This window comes from Herpailurus yagouaroundi, unplaced genomic scaffold (genome assembly GCF_014898765.1).
Source record: "Herpailurus yagouaroundi ecotype Mexico unplaced genomic scaffold, PumYag 28, whole genome shotgun sequence".
NCBI classification, from domain to species: domain Eukaryota; kingdom Metazoa; phylum Chordata; class Mammalia; order Carnivora; family Felidae; genus Herpailurus; species Herpailurus yagouaroundi.
This window is the reverse complement of record NW_024412376.1, coordinates 98,471,309-98,489,256: the sequence shown is the minus strand read 5'-3', so window position 1 is coordinate 98,489,256 and position 17,948 is coordinate 98,471,309. Positions and strand designations below refer to the sequence as shown.

Here is a 17,948-nt window from a genome sequence, read left to right as displayed (position 1 = left end):
CTGGAAAGGCAAGATCTATAGAAAGCTTATATGGAAATCAGCGACTGAATATTATTACTGAATACTGAACACAACATACGGAAAAGAATGAATACTGAATGCTGTGCGTTGAAGACAAAGACTAAGTGACCGAAATCTCATGTGGGGTCCAAAATTGGACATAACCACTGCAGAACTGTACACCAAACAATTCCTGGAACTTAACAAAGGTCTGAGACTAGTTTGCACTCCCACCAAAGAGTGGGTAGATTTCATAATACATGGGGAAGTTAGGTAGAGGCCTTAGAAGTGAAAAACTGAGTATTCGTGCTAGACTAAAGGTAACTCTAGGGCCACCCTAACAAATCCTAATAGTGTGCATCAAAAAGATAACTACAATGCCAGAGCAAAGTTCAATACTTTTATAAGGGAAAACAACGAAGTCTAGCACTTAATGATGTAAAATTCAGTATACAATAAAAAATTACCAAGTATGCAAAGAAAAAGGAAAATAGGACACATAAGTAGGAGAAAAATCAATTATTACATATAGCCCAGAAATGACAGATGTTAGATTATTAGGACTTTAAAAAAGCTATTAAAAATATGCTCCAAGGGCACCTGAGTGGTTCAGTCAGTTAAGCCTCTGACTCCTGATTTTGGCTCAGGTTGTGATCTCATGTGGCTCATGGGTTCGTCAGACTCTGCACTGACAGTGTGGAGCCTGCTTGGGGTTCTCTTTCTCTCCCCAGCTCTCTGCCCCTCCCCCATTCCAGCTCACTCTCTCTCAGAATAAATAAACTTTAAAAAATAAATAAATAAAAAAATAGGCTCCACATGCTAAAGAATGTCACCAAAAATCTGAATATGGGAAGGAGAAACACAAAAGAACCAAAGATGCAAAATGAATTTCTACAGATGAGAAGTAAAATATTTAAAATAAAAAATATACTGGATGGAACTAACAGCAGATTGGACACTGCAGAAAATAAATCAGTGAGCTTGAAGACACAACTCAAAATCGAGCATGAGAAAAAGAATGAAAAAGAAATTACTAGGTAGAGCTTTAGAGACTTGCAGGAAAATACCAAGTAATCTATCACACATGTAATTGGAGTCCAGAAAAGGTGGTGGGGAGGGCACAAGGAAACATAGCTGGAAAAATAATGGCTAAAAAATTTTGAATTTGATAAAAATGACAAACTCACAGATCTAAAAGTCAACAGACTCCAAGCAGAAGAAATATTAAAAAAAAAACAATGGAGTGACTGACATCTTTAAGGTATAAAAAGAATTTTGAACAGTTTACTAGAATTCTATTCTATGCAAAAATACCTTTCAATAAAAGAAAAAAATAAAGACTTTTTTAGACGGAGAATTTAAGGGTAGTAGGCACTATGAAAAATGTTAAAGGAAGTTTTTCATTTAGAAGAATTATATAAGATGGAAATCTGGATCTATACAAAGGAAAATATGCCATGAATATTATATATGTAAGTAATTATGTATAAAAGAATTTTTGAATGTCTTTAAAAGATAACTATTTAAGCAAAAATAATACAGAAAGTATTGTGGAGATCCATAAACATATAGAAGTAAAATGCTGGACAATAAGAGCACAAAGGACAGAAGGAGAGAAATGGAAGTGTATCTTTGCAAGGTTTCTACACTCTAGGTAAAGTGGTATAATATACTTTGAAGACAGACTGAATCATTATAGAGGTCTATTATAAATTCTAGAACAACCACTAAAAAAGAAAATGCCTATTCTATCACCAGTACTTTACTTTTATCTGTCAAATGCTGTTTTAAAAATAGGATGAATTAAGTATTATAGATGATTATGGCTTACAGTAATTAGGAATGCTATATGATGCCACAAAGTGTGCAAGGTAATTTAAAATGAAGCCAAAACTTGTCAAACAACTAAATTTCTGATGTTTGTATTATAAGATTTTAATCAGATACTTAAAACTAAAAGTAACCCATGATTTAAACATATCAGTTACCAGATGAAAACAAGCCGGGCTTCATTAGGTAGGTCTCCTTAGTACTACCAGAGTTCTCTCTGCATACCTTTACCTCTGTGCTTTCACAAGTTTTTAATCGTCTATTTATTTGCTTTTCTCTTCTAATGGACTAAATGCCTGGAGGCAAGGACTCTATCTTTTATTTTCACACCATTAGCACCTAACACAATGCCCGGCTCAAAGATGCTCAGTAGGTATTTTCTAAAAGAATGAGAGGTTTGTGTATTATAGTTTTAAATATCAGGTTGAGAAATGTATACTTTATTGTGTTGGAAGGGAAATCACTGCAAGTTTCTGAAGGAGTGATATGATTATGCCTCAGAAAGAATGAGGTCAAAAGATCTATGGACAGGCTGAGGAAAGGGGGAAAGAAGTGACAGTTATCCTAGTAGGTAAGAGGAGTTGATTAGGGCTTAGAGTAGGATGTCAAAGTAGAAACAAAAGGGTCAACTACATAAAATACGGAAGTACAGTCTATAGGACTTAATTTCAGACTGTTTATAAAGAGGGAAGAAGAAGACGGATGATTTTTCAATTTCAAGCCTCAGTGACTAGGGACATGGTGGTATTATTAATAGAAACAGAAGTTAGAAGGAAGAACTAATTTGGGGAAGGATGGTTAAGTTCAGTTTAGGTGTTGCTGGGACATAAAACGAAAATGTTGAGCAAGAGATCGGAACTAAGTGTGGAAATTAGATGTCAAGCTAGAGATTCAGATTCGGGGCTCAACTTTGTAGCAGATGAGGCTATGGGATGGGGTAAGAACCTCAAAGGAAGAAAATGATAAAAAAGATAAAGACAGTGGACGATTTTATGTAAAATAATGAAAATTCCAGAGCCAGAAAATTATGGGGAAAGCAGTGAGAAAGACACAGGAGCCAAGACAGTGCTGCCTGAGGGCGAGCAAGAGAGCTGAGTGCTGTGAAAAGAGGGAGACCCTGCATCATTTGCTCTGGAGCTGTGGGTACTAAAGATGGAGTATGGGGCCAGGCTGCTAATACACTTCCAGATAACGTTTCAGGAAAGCAATTAGGGCACACAGCCTGTTTGTTAGGGATTTAAAATAACTGGCAAAGCAGAGCTTACAGTATTTATGAGGCAGAAGAGTTCCAGCCTAGACTTTACAGCTAGCACACATTAAGTACTAGGCACCACTGTGGGTGGCAGGGATATAGATGGAGACATGATCTCTCTACACATGAAGCCAATAGCTCCACAGGGGGTTTAAATAATAGTTCAATACTAAACTATTCTTGAATATTAAACTATGTGTTTAATACTAAAATAAATATTTAAAAGTTAACTCTATCAACATACAGAATAAGAAATGGATTCACTGACTATATATTACCAGTTAGTATTCATGTACATACTTCGAAATCACAGAGTAGATCCTGGAAGGCAGTTGAATTTGGAATAATGGAGGTCTCATGTCCACTATCAACAGTTCCCACCAAGGAAAACGTTAGATGGAGAATGTGGCTGTTGAGGAGGGAACGTTTCTTCTTAAGCAGCATTGCCAGCAACTAAAAGGAAGCAATACCAAATGCCCTTTGATCAGTCATCACAAACATACACACACACACACAAACACACGTGGGAGACCTCTATGTAAAGCAATTCCTAAGACTTCTAAGCTGACTTCTATATTTTTATTATGACAATAGAACATTAGAGAAATCTGAAATGAAGGGTAATCCCATCACTATCATTAAAATATCTTTTACTTTTTCAATTCATATATATGTAAATTGTTGCCATCATATGCATACAATTTTTTCTCTTTTTCCCATAATGTTTTATTGAAAGGATTTTTCTTTTACAACATAGACTTCATGATTACAATTTCAAAACGGGTGAATGTGGGTGTTTGGATGGCTTAGTCAGTTAAGCGTCTTGACTTCGGCTCAGGTCAGATCTCACGGTTTGTGAGTTCGAGCCCCACATCAAGCTGTCTGTTGTCAGCACAGAGCCTGCTTCCGATCCTCTGTTCCTTCCACCCCACTGCCCTTCCCTGCTTGCACTCTCTCTCTCAAAAATAAATAAACATTAAAAAATTTTTTTTAAAAAGGTTGAATGATAGGTTCTGGAATGGTTTTAGAATTATTAGTCATTCTCATACTGTTGGAACATTTAGATGGTTTGTATATTTTCATGGTAAAATATGCCACAACAATCATTTTGAAAGTTCTGCAAAATAAAACACTTACCAAAATAGTGTGATTAAATCTACAGTAAACAGTTTATTCACTACTAATGAACTACCGGCTACAAGTTAGAAAAGGCATTTGTACTTCACCTACACTAGAGGGATTTAATCTTGCTCCAAATACTTGTTTCTCTTCTGACAAATCACTTTCTGCCTAAACCTAGTAGATTGTGAATATATGAACACTGTATATATTTTAAATCCCACATGACTATTCAGGATTAGCAATGGCACAGATATTATACAGTGGCTCTCACATCCACTAGGTAAGTAAAGGGGGGGATAAAGACGACCAGGTGTGGAAGGGAGAGACAAGGAAAACAGGGAAATCTCTGGATCTATCACCCATCTGGCAGTCTCTAGAGCAGCTGGCAATATGACCCTATTTCATTCCACTCCTATTTCCATAGAGGAAAATAACTCCAAACTAGCAAATCTATGAAATACATCAAAGCTATACTGAGATAACACAGCCTAATTCAAGAGTTTAGGAAGTGAGATTTGGTGCAATAGGTTAAAAAGCTTGAGCCAAAATAAACAATGCATCTTCTCATTTGAAATACATTAGTTTTACTAAAAAGTACTGACTTTTAAAGTTTACTTGGATGAGATCATATTTCCAGAGTTTGAAAAAAATATGTATAATGAAAATTGAGAAGATTTTTTTTTCAATGCCGAGTAAAGTGAAGGCAAAGCTCTATGGTTACAAACCTGGTAGCCCTTGATTCTTTCCATTTCTTTGCTGGCTAGTGGGTTACTCTTGACCACACAAACCAGGGCCTTGACTGCTGCATAGAGCCCTTCCACATCAGAAGCCATGGCCACCAGGCCCAGGATGGCTGCAGCTCCACCAATGTACTGCAAAGTAGTGGCAACAGGCTTAGGGACAAATGTTCTTACTCCTGATCAAAAGATAGTGAAGAATAATTAAATTCCCCATGTAAACAAGAACTGAATAAATCATCTTAAGAAGTATTTAATTTTAAATTATACTTAAAAGTAAATAAACACCTCTATCTTAAAACAAAAATTCTAAAAACAAATCCAAGGTAGGATGTGGAAGGTAATAAATGTGAATGTCTACACTCTCAGAGATGAGGTGGGAGTAAAGGAGTGAGTAGAGAAGGGCTGGGTTTGAGAGCAAGCCCAAAGGTTCCGACTGTGTAGCTTTGGACACTATAAAGAAAAAGCACAGAGGCATTGGGAACACATTTCTGAGGTGAGTGAGAATGCTTTATTAGGTACTGCTGGGGAATAAACTTGGGGAGGGCAACAGCACTTTAACTCTGAACTGGGGAATGGGATGCGGATGTCATTCAGGCAAGGACCAAGTATTCCCAAGAGAAGCCAAGCCGGGCACCTCACTGACCATCACTCAAAGCTCTCCTAGTCTGAGTAACACTGCATCAGTGACCCCAGGAGAGCATAATCATGTGGAAACACAGGCCTAGAACTAACTTCATGTCATCTAAAAAAATTTGCATCTATATTCCTAACCTTGTTTTTAAAAAAAGGCATTGTTTGAATGTTGTTTGTCTATTAATCAAGATTGAGTTTTCCAAAAATTAAACTAACATGTGTTTTATATTTTTATATGCTTTGCAGCATGCATAATACTTGCATATATTATGGCACAAAATTTTGAAAACTACCTTGTAAGGTAATTAGAACCAATATTACTAGTTTACAGATAAGAAGTTGAAGTCCAAAGAACTCAAATGTCTGGTGTAATGCCACAGAGTGACAGAATAGGAGCTAGAACCTCAATCTTTGAATTCTTCACCCACTGGTCTTTCTACTATTCCATGTGCTGCTATATTTTTGCAAAGGACATAGTTCAGGCTCAGTAAATACTTGCTGTTATCAAATACAGAAAAACCACTATGTACCTTAGCATAAAGGAAACTGCTTTATCACGCAGTGTAAAGAAAAAAACAAAAGTTAAGATATGTGCATATTGAGACAATAAAAATTGCCAATGTCTGGTAAACATGTAGGAGTCTGACTTGCATAACGCTAACTTTCTGCTAATCTAAAGAGAACCAATATTGTGTATTGATTTGTGTGTTAAATATAGAATGGCTGGTTCTGAATTTTGAATCACCTGACTGGATTATGTCTCAGGATTCTATCTAATAAAAAAAAATCAACTCTTTTTAAGCAGACAGCAGGTATAAGGCTCTGCAGAATGTCTACCAGCTCTAATGTTTACTATAGTTGGATTCACTGTTTACACTCCAAAGCTCTTATGTCTACCTCACTTCCAAATAATACACACTCATGGGTGTCACCAACACTGAAGAAAACTATGCAATTTTCATCAATATTTCTCTAAGTCTTTACATCTGTCCCTAAATGTAAGTGTGAAATTTACCTTGAAATTACACAGAAATAGTCAGCGTCCATCAGTGCTGACAAAAGGGGGACAAAGTTAATGGGATTTTTAAAAAGATTACGATTTTTAAAGTTGACTGGAGTTTGAGATTGTTACATTAATCTCTAGATATTGCAAGAACACTACAGGTCGGCACTATAAAATATGAATTTAAACACCTCTCCTCCTGTGAGGAAAAGTGAATGCAGATTTGAAGGTAAATAAAGAAGTTTAAAACAGTAAGACAATCTGACTCACCCAGGTATCCAATCAGAGTAGCCCCAACTGTCCGTGCAGGCCCATTAAGATGTCCTGCTGAATTGTGTATCAACTTCACAGGAGTGGCATTCTCATGAGAGGAAATGCCTAACTGAAGAATAAGAAAGGAAAAAAAAAAGAAATGTAACTATAGAAGAACAGTCTGAACATTTTATTGGAAAAGGAAAAAAAGAAAAAGAAAAAAAGACCTGACTGGTACCATATCGTTTCTTTCTCTCCTTATCAGAATACTAAAAACATGGGCATTCATTTTTTAAAATGTATGAGCTCTTCCAATGGGTAGAAACTCACAGAAAGTAAATTAAATACAATCTGCTCAGATAAAGATGGTGAGGGGGCCTTGGAAACAGTTTCAAGGGTCTTTCTGAATGAAACTGTCATAGTTTAAAAGTTCTTATTCACTGCCTCACAGTATTTCTGATTAGTCAACATAATATTAGCTTCACTTCATTTCCAGGTAAACGTCACATAAATTATTCAAGTGTTTACAGATAAAACATGCCTACAGAAAGGACATGTTAAGTTTTGCACGTGTACACACTCATACACGTAATGAGCTTTCAAAGCAAACGCAATCCTAAGACTTTAATTCTACTGTTACCTGTAGAACTAAATTTACGTATAGTTCATGTTCTCTGGAAGATGGTACATGTATTTACAGACAAACGACTGTTAATACTTACTGTTCCCAAATCCTTTCCTTCCAGTCTGTTGGTCTCCTTCCCCCTGGGCTTTGCCTCCCCTAATCAGCCAAAACACCTTGCCAAGCTCACTGATGACACTCACATCACTAGACCCACTGGTCATCAGTCCTCAGTCCTAGTCTTTCTTGACCAGACACATTCGCCATGGCAAATCATGGATTTCCACCACATCAAACTCTCCTAGTTTCTCTCCTTTCTTGTTAGCTGTAGCTCCTCACTGTTTCCTGCTGGTTCTTCTTGATCTCCCCAGCTCCACAGTCCTGGATGTTCCAGGTCTCAGTCTGTCCCTTTCCACATCTATCTACACTTTGCTGAGAGCATCCAGTCTTGCGGCTTTAAATACCACCTCTGAACATCTATGGTTCAAATCTCTCCCCTGAACTTCAGATTCATATTTTCAGTGGCTTTGGGATCTCTACTAAGGTGTCTAATATGCTGCTCAATTTTCCCAAAACACAGTTCTCAATGTTCCTCTCAAAACTGCTCTTCCTGAAGTTTTCTCCAAATCAGAAAAAGTAACTCTATTTTCTTCACTGTTAGAGCAAAAAACCTCAGAGTTATTCTTGATTCCTTCCTTTCCCTCACATCTCACACCCAATCACCAAAACTATTAGCTTGATCTTCAAAACAGACCTCAAATCTATTCATTTCTCATCACAGCCACTGCTATCACCCCTGTTCACAAACCCATCATCACTCATACGAATTATTACAAAACAAAACTACTCACCTTTTTCCTACCTTTGTCTCCCTTCAATCTATTCTTAAATTTTTTTTTTTCAACGTTTATTTATTTTTGGGACAGAGAGAGACAGAGCATGAACGGGGGAGGAGCAGAGAGAGAGGGAGACACAGAATCGGAAACAGGCTCCAGGCTCTGAGCCATCAGCCCAGAGCCTGATGCGGGGCTGGAACTCACGGACCGCGAGATCGTGACCTGGCTGAAGTCAGATGCTTAACCGACTGCGCCACCCAGGCGCCCCTTTTTTTTAAATTTTTTTTTTCAACGTTTATTTATTTTTGGGACAGAGAGAGACAGAGCATGAACGGGGGAGGAGCAGAGAGAGAGGGAGACACAGAATCGGAAACAGGCTCCAGGCTCTGAGCCATCAGCCCAGAGCCTGATGCGGGGCTCGAACTCATCCTTCAATCTATTCTTAATAGAGGTCATAGTCATCCTGGCTAAAAAGTCAGTCACGACATCTCATTCGTTAGGTTTGGAACCCTATAACGCTTCCCATGTCACTTAAAGCCAACACCTTTACCACTGCCTATAAACCCTAAGTGGTCTAGTGCCCATTACCTGTTTGAATTCCTCTCCTACTACCCGGTTTTCTCTCATTTGCTCTAGTCGCACCTGCCTCCGTGGCAGGCATGTACCCTCCTCAGAGCGTTTGCACTTGTACTGCTGGGACAACTCCCCCTGCCCGCCTCCCACCCCCGATGCTGTGCCATGCCTATATTTTCATGACTTGCTGCCTTACTTCTCTCAAGTCTTCTCCAATTTCACCTTCACCATGAGGCCTCCTCTCATCATCCAATTTAACACTATAAACTGATCACTTTTTCCTTCCTTTATTTTTTTGCAGAGCACTCTTCATCTTTTAACATATCCTATGATTAGGCTATTTTCTTAGTTATTATCATTTGTCTCTCCACTACCATGTAAGAACCACAAAGGCAGGGATTTTCTCTGTATCTTCTGCTGTGACCTAAACCAAATGATACCTGGCACATAGCAATTATTTTCTTTAGTTATCTGCAGTTCAATTTAACTGCCAAAAAAAAATATAAGGATTAATATAAACCATGCACTTAGAAGGAAATTCTCACTTTTCCAAATTAAGCTAATTATCTAAGCATGTTTTGGCTTAAACCCAAAGCCAAATAAAACAGATATAAACAATACATAAAAGGCATTATTTTCAGGGACTACTCATACTTGGGTGGTACCTGTAACAAAGCTCGGAAACACTGTTCCTGAGAAAAGCAGCCACAGTTTACTAGGAAATCATTCTGCTTACCTGCTTAGCGATGGCTTTGCTGTCCAACTTGTTGTACACTTTCCGGATTCTTGCCACCGTTAGGGAAGACACAGAGAGTGCATAGAGGCCAAATGATACTTTTTCTTCCGGTACTAATGACACAGGAGATGGGACTACACCTTCAGACTTTGCATCTTTACCTTCAAAAGAAGAATGATCTTTTTCAAAATTGTCACTATTTCTCCTATCCTAACACAAATTTTTATTCTTACTATTTTTAAATGGGTAGAGTTGAGAATCTATTTTTTTTTTTTTAAGTTTATTTGTTTTGAGAGAGAGAGACAGAGAGAGCATGAGTCAGGGAGGGGCAGAGAGAGAAACAGGGAGAGAGAATACCCAAGCAGGCTCCATGCTGTCAAGCATAGAGTCCGATGTGGGGCTCGAACTCATGAACCCTAGTTGAAATCAAGAGTCAGATGCTTAACCGACTGAGCCACCCAAGTGCCCCAAAATCTTTTAAAGTGGAACAAGGGAGCTAAATTTAAAAACTATTCTATTTAAGTTTTCAGCTATTCATTTATTTCTCTTTAGAAAATAGAGAAAATCAGCTAGTCATAGACCTTTACATTCCAAGTTTTATTCTTAAAATGTGTTTTACAAACAGCATAATGTAAGGGGAAAGAGTTTTAACTGTTATCAAACAAATCACAAAACATTTCCTCAAGGATCAAAGGAGAAAGAGAATGAACACGAGTGGAAGGCCTGTAAGCTCTGTAGCACCAGGTATCCTCCCTGACAAGAGTGCTCAGATGGGCCTCCCTATATTCTTCTAAACAACGTAAAAAGTTAAAATAAATAAGTAAGTAAGTAAGTAAGTAAACAATGTAGCAGAGGAGTTAAGAATACAAGTTTCAGACCTAGGTGGCTTAAGTTTGAATCTCTGCTTTTATCACTTAAAAGATGCATGACCGACACATCTCTGGGCTTTAGTTTTTTCATCTGTAAAATCAGGATTAGAAAAACAGTACGTAAACACCAAACTTTGGAGGAGATGAACAAACATTTATGAAGAGCTCCAGAACAACTATCTCCTTCATGTGTATTAACTTATTTGCATATACTGATGCTCAGTGTCAGCTATTACCAGATGCTATCTAAATCAAGTACGTGAGTAACCAATTACTTAGCCACAGGATTTTTATCACTTACTACACTTATCCCAACTCTTCTGAGAGCTTCGGGAGAATGAGAATAAGAGGATGAGGGCATCACTTGGAAAGAGTATTACAAAGGAATCACAGCTTAGTATCGGTTCCTTTGACTCTACCTTTTGGGAGAAAGGACAAGAGTGGACTGTAGGAATAAAGGAATGAAGAAAATATTAATTAGTCTAACGTAAAAAAAAAAATACGTGTTTGTCTTTTCTGGAAACACCTCTCCTTCTTTTAACCAGAATAGATACACTTTAAAATGCTTTATGTAGTAAGAGAAATTGCAGAAAGAAGGCTGTGGTTAGACTCTTAGAGGGTACGCACATCTTGGAGCCAATAAGATAAACTAGAAAATTAGTGATGGGGCATAAAGACAATCAGGAAAGAATAGCATGATCAGTGGAGGAGAGCATTTGGAACAGGAGTGAGTGGTGAACACTATCACACTGAAGAAAAGTGAAGGAGAAGGCTTTTTTAAAGATAAACCTAATGTAGAACCGTATATACGCCCTACATGTAAACCTGTACGCACAGATGTACATGCACTTATTCATGTATCTACATGGCAGGAGATAAGTTTTACACAACTTTAAAGAATAAGTTACTCACATGGCATACATACGGCCTGAAAGCTTCCAACATAATTTGGTCCCAGTTCATAAATGGTAGTAACATTTGAAGGAGGTAAAACTTCTTCCAGAAAATGCGTGGGTCCCAGGCGCCAAACCAGTGAAGCAATCTGGCGCTGGGCAGGTGGAGTGCCAACATACGCATAGACTGTGCTGACCACTGGTGGGTTTGCAGAACCCGAACCCCCAGGGGTACTGTGAACATAATGCAGCTGTAAGAAGAGTGAAAGCAACGTGTGAGATAGAACAAAAAGAACCCCACTTTCATCAGGCAAATAGCTACTTTTTGTGTATAGCTTCCAATTCCTAAGGTCATCCAACTTTATAAATGTACAAAAGAGGCTGGGTTGAGAGCTATGAGGAAGGCCAAGATTCTGGAATCTGATGTGGAAGAAGGATTTGTTATCATCCAACTCTCAGATATAAACTATCTAACGCCAGAAAGGGCAACATCAAATACAGAGTTACTGTTACTGTCTGGGTAGTTTCCATATCAAATTAATGATGCTTGCATGAAATTTTGGGGTTGATATAAAAAGAGAGTTTCCCTACTATAGAATTCAAGTAGTCTTGAAATTATCTGGGTTACCTTCAATCTGAGTCTGTCAACTAAATTAATTCATGAAGAGTGTTTTATAATGGGTAAAGTGCTATAGAAATTATAAAAATTAACAGTCTATTATATAATTTATACACACACATTTTAATCTCAACATAAAACACATTCTCACACTAGTGTTTACTGACAAGTTGCCAAAATTATCATTCAATTCATTTAATAATAAATAGATAAAGTATAAGAGATAATCAAGAAATCAAGTTGTTTCTTGTGGTACAGGCAGCTTTCTATCGCTTGATAGTATGAAGGACATTTCGGTTGATCGTTTTGTTCTAACAACTGTCCTAGCTTCAGATCACATCTATCGTTCCATATATTACAGTTCCCAGTGATGTTAATAGCATGAGTGTGGAGACCAACACGTGGCCTAAAGTTGGTTTCACAGGACTGTTGACTTCTAACAGGCATAGTGATGATGATGATGATGTAAAAAAAAAAAAATCAATGAAAAATCTCCTACCTCTCGATTCTAGAAGCTGAGGACATTTTTATTTTAAAAAATAATAAAAATAACAAAGAAGCAAACTCCCAGAGAATCTACAAGCCCATTTCAAATGCAATCATGTGTACAAAGGAAAAAATTACTATTCCCACAGAATGCATTTTAGTGTTTATCATACTGAAACACAATGTCACAATAAGATATCATTAATGAAGGAAATGTCTTCAAGGAAGCTGTCGATTTCACTGCCTTTTAAACTTTAATTCACACAAAAGGACAAACTTTGCTTTTGTTGCTTCTTTCAAGTGATAATCGCTATAAAAACAGATACTATCCTTTAGAAGCTAATGTGTGATTTCAACAGGTTGCTAGCTGAGTTCTATCGAAAGTAACTAGCAGCATTCATCCTGATGCAAAAAAGGAATTTTTGACTCTTTATTGGTTATTTCAACTCTCTTGCCTCTCTTCTGAATATTATAGTGTATCTATATCTAAAGTAATACTTACATACTCATTCATTCAGCAAACAGTAATGGAACACCTACTACTAATTATCAAGGGACTAATCTGGGTGATCTGAGAACAAAGAAGACTAAAAACAATTCCAGCTCTGAAAGAATATAGAGTCTACTGGAACGCATAACAACAATGAAGTGACAAAACAGTGTGTTTCATAGGTTATTTAGGCATCCTTCAACTGGTTTTTCTGTTGTTAAGAATCACTTAGCAATCTGGCTCAAGCGCTGACATATTCACTAACTTCTTTAGTACCCTGAACCTCTTCTTTCTATTCTTCTCAAATAAATTGATATGAATTAGCCAGCCACATGACTCTTAAACATATTGTTCAAATGGGTACTAAAGGTCAATTTAAAACTAAGACAGCAATTTAAAATATACCCCCCTCACAAACACACATACACAGAAACACACCCACCCCTAAACTACCTGGTAAAGCAGGTTGACTTACAAGCACGAGTCTGCTTACCTTCACAGTGTTAACAAGCTGTCCGTCAATATAGAGGGCTGCAGTACTGTTTTTCAGCATGCCTTTGCTCATCACCAAAACCAGATGATGCCACTGTCCCTCAACTATAAGTTCCCCACATCGGAAGCGGGCACAGCATGGGAGAATCTCATAAAAAGAGGATTCCTCACTAAAATCATCAACTAAAATAAAGAGGAAAAAAGAAATAAAAAAACTCAACACCCTCATTCTAACAATTACTCATATATAGATCTTGACTTTATGTTCAAATATAATGATGATGTAAATGAAAATACCCTATCCATTTAACAGCTTTATCTGCAGGAAGAAGTAAAACCTGAGATCTATTTTGCCTTCTTCTGCTCAAGATATAGTTATAATCAAATAAAGTTATAATAGATGATGAAATAAATAAATAAAACAGATAATAAAATAAAGTTACAGGAGACAACAAAAAGAGGCTAATTGATTATTACCTGTCATAAAAGGTCTGTTATAAAAGGTCGTTTTAAATTCTCATTTGCCATGCATTTGGTTACAACATTGGTTAGAAAATTAAAAATTTTACTCTTGCTATATGCTCTGCTCAATGATACAAGAGGCCAACTATTTGTTCTTAGTGTGCGGCTATACTGCTCTGGCCCCTGCCTGATAACACCTGAGAGTAGGGAGGTGATTTATGGAGTGGAAAGCTTTATTTGTTCATTCATTCATTCATTCATTCATTTCAAAATTTTAATTCTGGTAAAGTGAACATACTGTGTGTATAATACAGTGATTCAACAATTCTGGACATTACATAGTACTCCTCATATTAAGTGTACTATTCAAACTTCTTCTCCTATTTTACTCATCCGCTACCTACCTTCCCTCAGTTAGTTAAGAGTCTGTTTCTTGATTTGTCTTATTTTCTCCTTTGTTCCTTCGTTTTGCTTCTTACATTCCACATGAGTGAAATCATATGGTATTTGTCTTTTTCCGACTCACTTATTTCACTGAGCTTAATGCCCTATAGTTTCCATCCATGTTGTTACAAATGGCAAAAACTCATCCTCTGTTATGGCTGAGTAATATTCCATTGTATATATATGTATGCATGTGTATGTATATATCACATCTTCTTTATCCATTCATCTATTGACAGACACTTGGGTTGGTTCCATTATCTTGGCTATTGTAAATAATGCTGCTATAAACACAGGGGCACATGTATCTTTTTGAATTAATGTTTTATTTTCCTTTTTAAAAAATTTTTATTTTAAGAGAGAGTATGTATGCAAATGGAGAAGGAGCAGAGGGAGGCAGGGAGAGAATCTCAAGCAGGCTCCACACTCAGTGCAGAGCCTGACATGGGGCTTGATTTCCCAACCATGATATCATGACCTGAGCCAAAATCAAGAATAAGACACTTGATGGACTGAGCCACCCAGGTGCCCCTAATGTTTTTGTTTTCTTTTCGTAAATATCCAGTAGTGGAATTATTGGATCATATGGTAATTCTATTTTTAAGTTTTTTGAGGAAAGGTCATACTGTTTTCCACAGTGGCTGCATGGAAAGGTATTTTTTGATCCAAGTTTCCTGCTTCACCAGACAACTCTGATTATTTCCTAAAATTCTGCAATCACTTCCTGACTTCAATCTGGTTTCTCTCTGCTACCCAGTATGTTGCCTGATCTTGCCAGGAAATAATGGGTCAATATTAATTCAATCTTAATGTTAAGCTAATTAAAAATTAATTTAATTTTTAAGCATTCAAGAAGTGATGAGACAACAATGTATATCCAGATGTTAAAAACTCACTGCTCCACCCTCCCCACGAAAAGCTTTAAAAAGAGCCAATCTGTAACCATGTAACATACAGCAGATTAACCGTTTTTCAGGATAAGTACATACAAGGAAATACACTAAAAGATAAAACTTTAAATTATACGAAGAAAGAATTACAAATAAAATACTAATTTTTAGAATCTAAAAAATACTATTTTTTAGAATTTTAAAATATCTGCATATACTGACAGGCCAAGATTACATTTTAAAATGACAATTCAGAATATACATCTATTGATGAACTAAGAAAAGCAGAATCTAATCGATAGGTGATCTGATACAGGAACAGAATTGAACAACCTAGATGAAAAGCGGGGTCAAACAGCTTTGAAAGGTCTACTGTATAGACCAAAGGATGTGAAAGAAAAGATAAAAGGCATGGGTGAAACCAAGAACTCTTCCCTTTCCCTTCCTGTTAATAGACTGAATCTTCTCCAGAATTGTAGAAGATTTTACTCACAAAAATTTTCTGAGTTTCACATTCTGCATCAGGCTTAGTCTAAGCCACATCCAGCATTCAGGTATGTCAGGAGATCTTGGTGAGCCAACTGGTTTCTGACAACTCTTAATTACCTAGGCTTAATGGGCTACAGCTGTTCAGAGGATGGATCCTTGTAGTAGTAACATCATCTAAAGCTAATCTATTCCTGTAATTTCTAGTGATATATGGACTATAGTAGTCTTGCAAATGACATTTCATGAAAATGATATAGAGTTAGAAAACATTCTCCTAGTTTAAGGAAATATCCCTAGACCCATGCCTTAACTTTTCCATTAAATTCTATTCTTTTTCCAAATTCCCCATTATTATTCACTTTACTTATTATTTTCTCATCATTACCCTTTCTCATATTTTCCTCTTTTTTCTTGTTTGTTTGTTCATTTGTTCATTCACTCATACTTTTACAGAATATTTTACATGTTTTAGGTGGCAGGGCTGCCTAGATTACTAAGGTAATAAATTACATTGTGTAATATAATTTACCACAGTTCTAGTAGGGTAACCAAAGACAAATATAAAGAATTAAAATCTTGGAAGTCCAGATAACTGATAAAAAAATTAAGTAAGATGGGGCACCTGGGTGGCTCAGTCGGTTAAGTGTCTAACTTCGGCTCAAGTCACGATCAAATGACTCTCGAGTTCGAGCCCCATCTCGGGCTCTGTGCTGACAGCTCAGAGCCTGGAGCCAGCCTGCTTTGGATTCTGTGTCTCCCTCTCTCTCTCTGCCCCTCCCCTGCCCCTGCTCCCTCTCTCTCTCTCAAAAATAAACAAACATTTAAAAAATTAAAAAAAAAATTAAGATCCATGACAGTGGGCATAAGAGGAAGGGGAGATTCAAGAAATATGAAGGAAGGGGTGCCAGGGTAGCTCAGTTGGTTGAGCATCCCACTCTTGATCTTGGCTCAGGTCATTATCTCATGGTTTGTGGGTCTGAGCCCTGTGTCAGGCTCTGCAGACAAAGTGGAGCCTTCTTGGGATTCTCTCTCTTCCTCTCTCTCTCTCTCTCTCTCTCTCTCTCAATATAAGTAAATAAACATTAAAAAAAATATGAAGGAAGCACATGTAGTAAGACTTAGCGGAAGGGGTGATATTGAGATTTTTAGCTGGGCTAAACTGGTAGTGGGGAGTGTCATTTAGCAAGCAGGAAAACAGAAAGAGATGCAGGTTTTATAAAGAAGAAACATTCCATATAAGCTGTATTCATATGAATGTCTAACTTGCAGTTAAAATATGAGGAGACCGACACCTGAATGGCTCAGTAGGTTAAGCATCGAACTCTTGGTATTGACTCAGGTCATGATCTCTCAGTTTCATGAGTTTGATCCCTGTGTTGGGCTCTACACTGGCAGCACAGAGCCTGCTTGTGATTCTCTCTCTTTCCCTCACTCTCTGCTCCTCCCCACTCACATCTCTCTCTCTCTAATAAATACACTTAAAAAAAAATAAAAAATGAAACAAAAAATGAGAAATCCTGGGATACAGACAAACAAACAAAAATTAATTCTGGAACTGCTGGGATTAAAAAGACCTAAATTTGGGGCACTTGGGTGGCGCAGTCGGTTAAGCGTCTGACTTCAGCCAGGTCACGATCTCGCGGTCCGTGAGTTCGAGCCCCGCGTTGGGCTCTGGGCTGATGGCTCAGAGCCTGGAGCCTGTTTCCGATTCTGTGTCTCCCTCTCTCTCTGCCCCTCCCCCGTTCATGCTCTGTCTCTCTCTGTCCCAAAAATAAATAAACGTTGAAAAAAAAAATTAAAAAAAATAAAATAAAATAAAAAAAATAAAAAGACCTAAATTTAACAGACACAGATTTTTTTTTTTTTCTCTCAAGACAGCAGGATGAGTACAAAGACTAAAGATGAAACCTTGGAGAATACTAATTTGAAGTGGAAGATGGAAAAGAAAAGTGTTGAAGGAAAAGTATAAAAAGGAGGTCAAAAGAGTGGGTATCTGCAAGACTGAAGAGAGTTTAAATTAGGAGGAAAAACATCAACAGGATCAAATAAAGTGTCCTTGTAAGAATTTTAAAGCAGTGACATTGTATTGATGCCTGCCTCTGTGCTAGTCATGAAGAATATTAAGAAAAAAGGCCTTACCATCTAATTAAGCTAACATTCAAATTTTTGAATACCAATATGTGAAGCAGTATGTGGTATTATTCAGTTAATTAAA

At 37.2% G+C, this 17,948-nt stretch overlaps 1 protein-coding gene across 12 annotated transcripts in view; it reads right to left on the bottom strand.

Moving 5' to 3' along the window:
- WDFY3 (WD repeat and FYVE domain containing 3) overlaps positions 1-17,948 on the bottom strand; it is a 247,835-nt gene that overhangs the window by 91,735 nt on the left and 138,152 nt on the right. For all 12 annotated transcript variants that reach the window (XM_040479270.1, XM_040479279.1, XM_040479263.1 and 9 more), the window contains 6 exons: positions 13,450-13,631; positions 11,381-11,612; positions 9,600-9,760; positions 6,851-6,962; positions 4,930-5,120; positions 3,383-3,535 (listed from right to left, as the gene is read on the bottom strand). In XM_040479270.1, the coding sequence (XP_040335204.1) occupies positions 3,383-3,535; positions 4,930-5,120; positions 6,851-6,962; positions 9,600-9,760; positions 11,381-11,612; positions 13,450-13,631 (1,031 nt within the window). The remainder of the gene's footprint in view (positions 1-3,382; positions 3,536-4,929; positions 5,121-6,850; positions 6,963-9,599; positions 9,761-11,380; positions 11,613-13,449; positions 13,632-17,948) is intronic.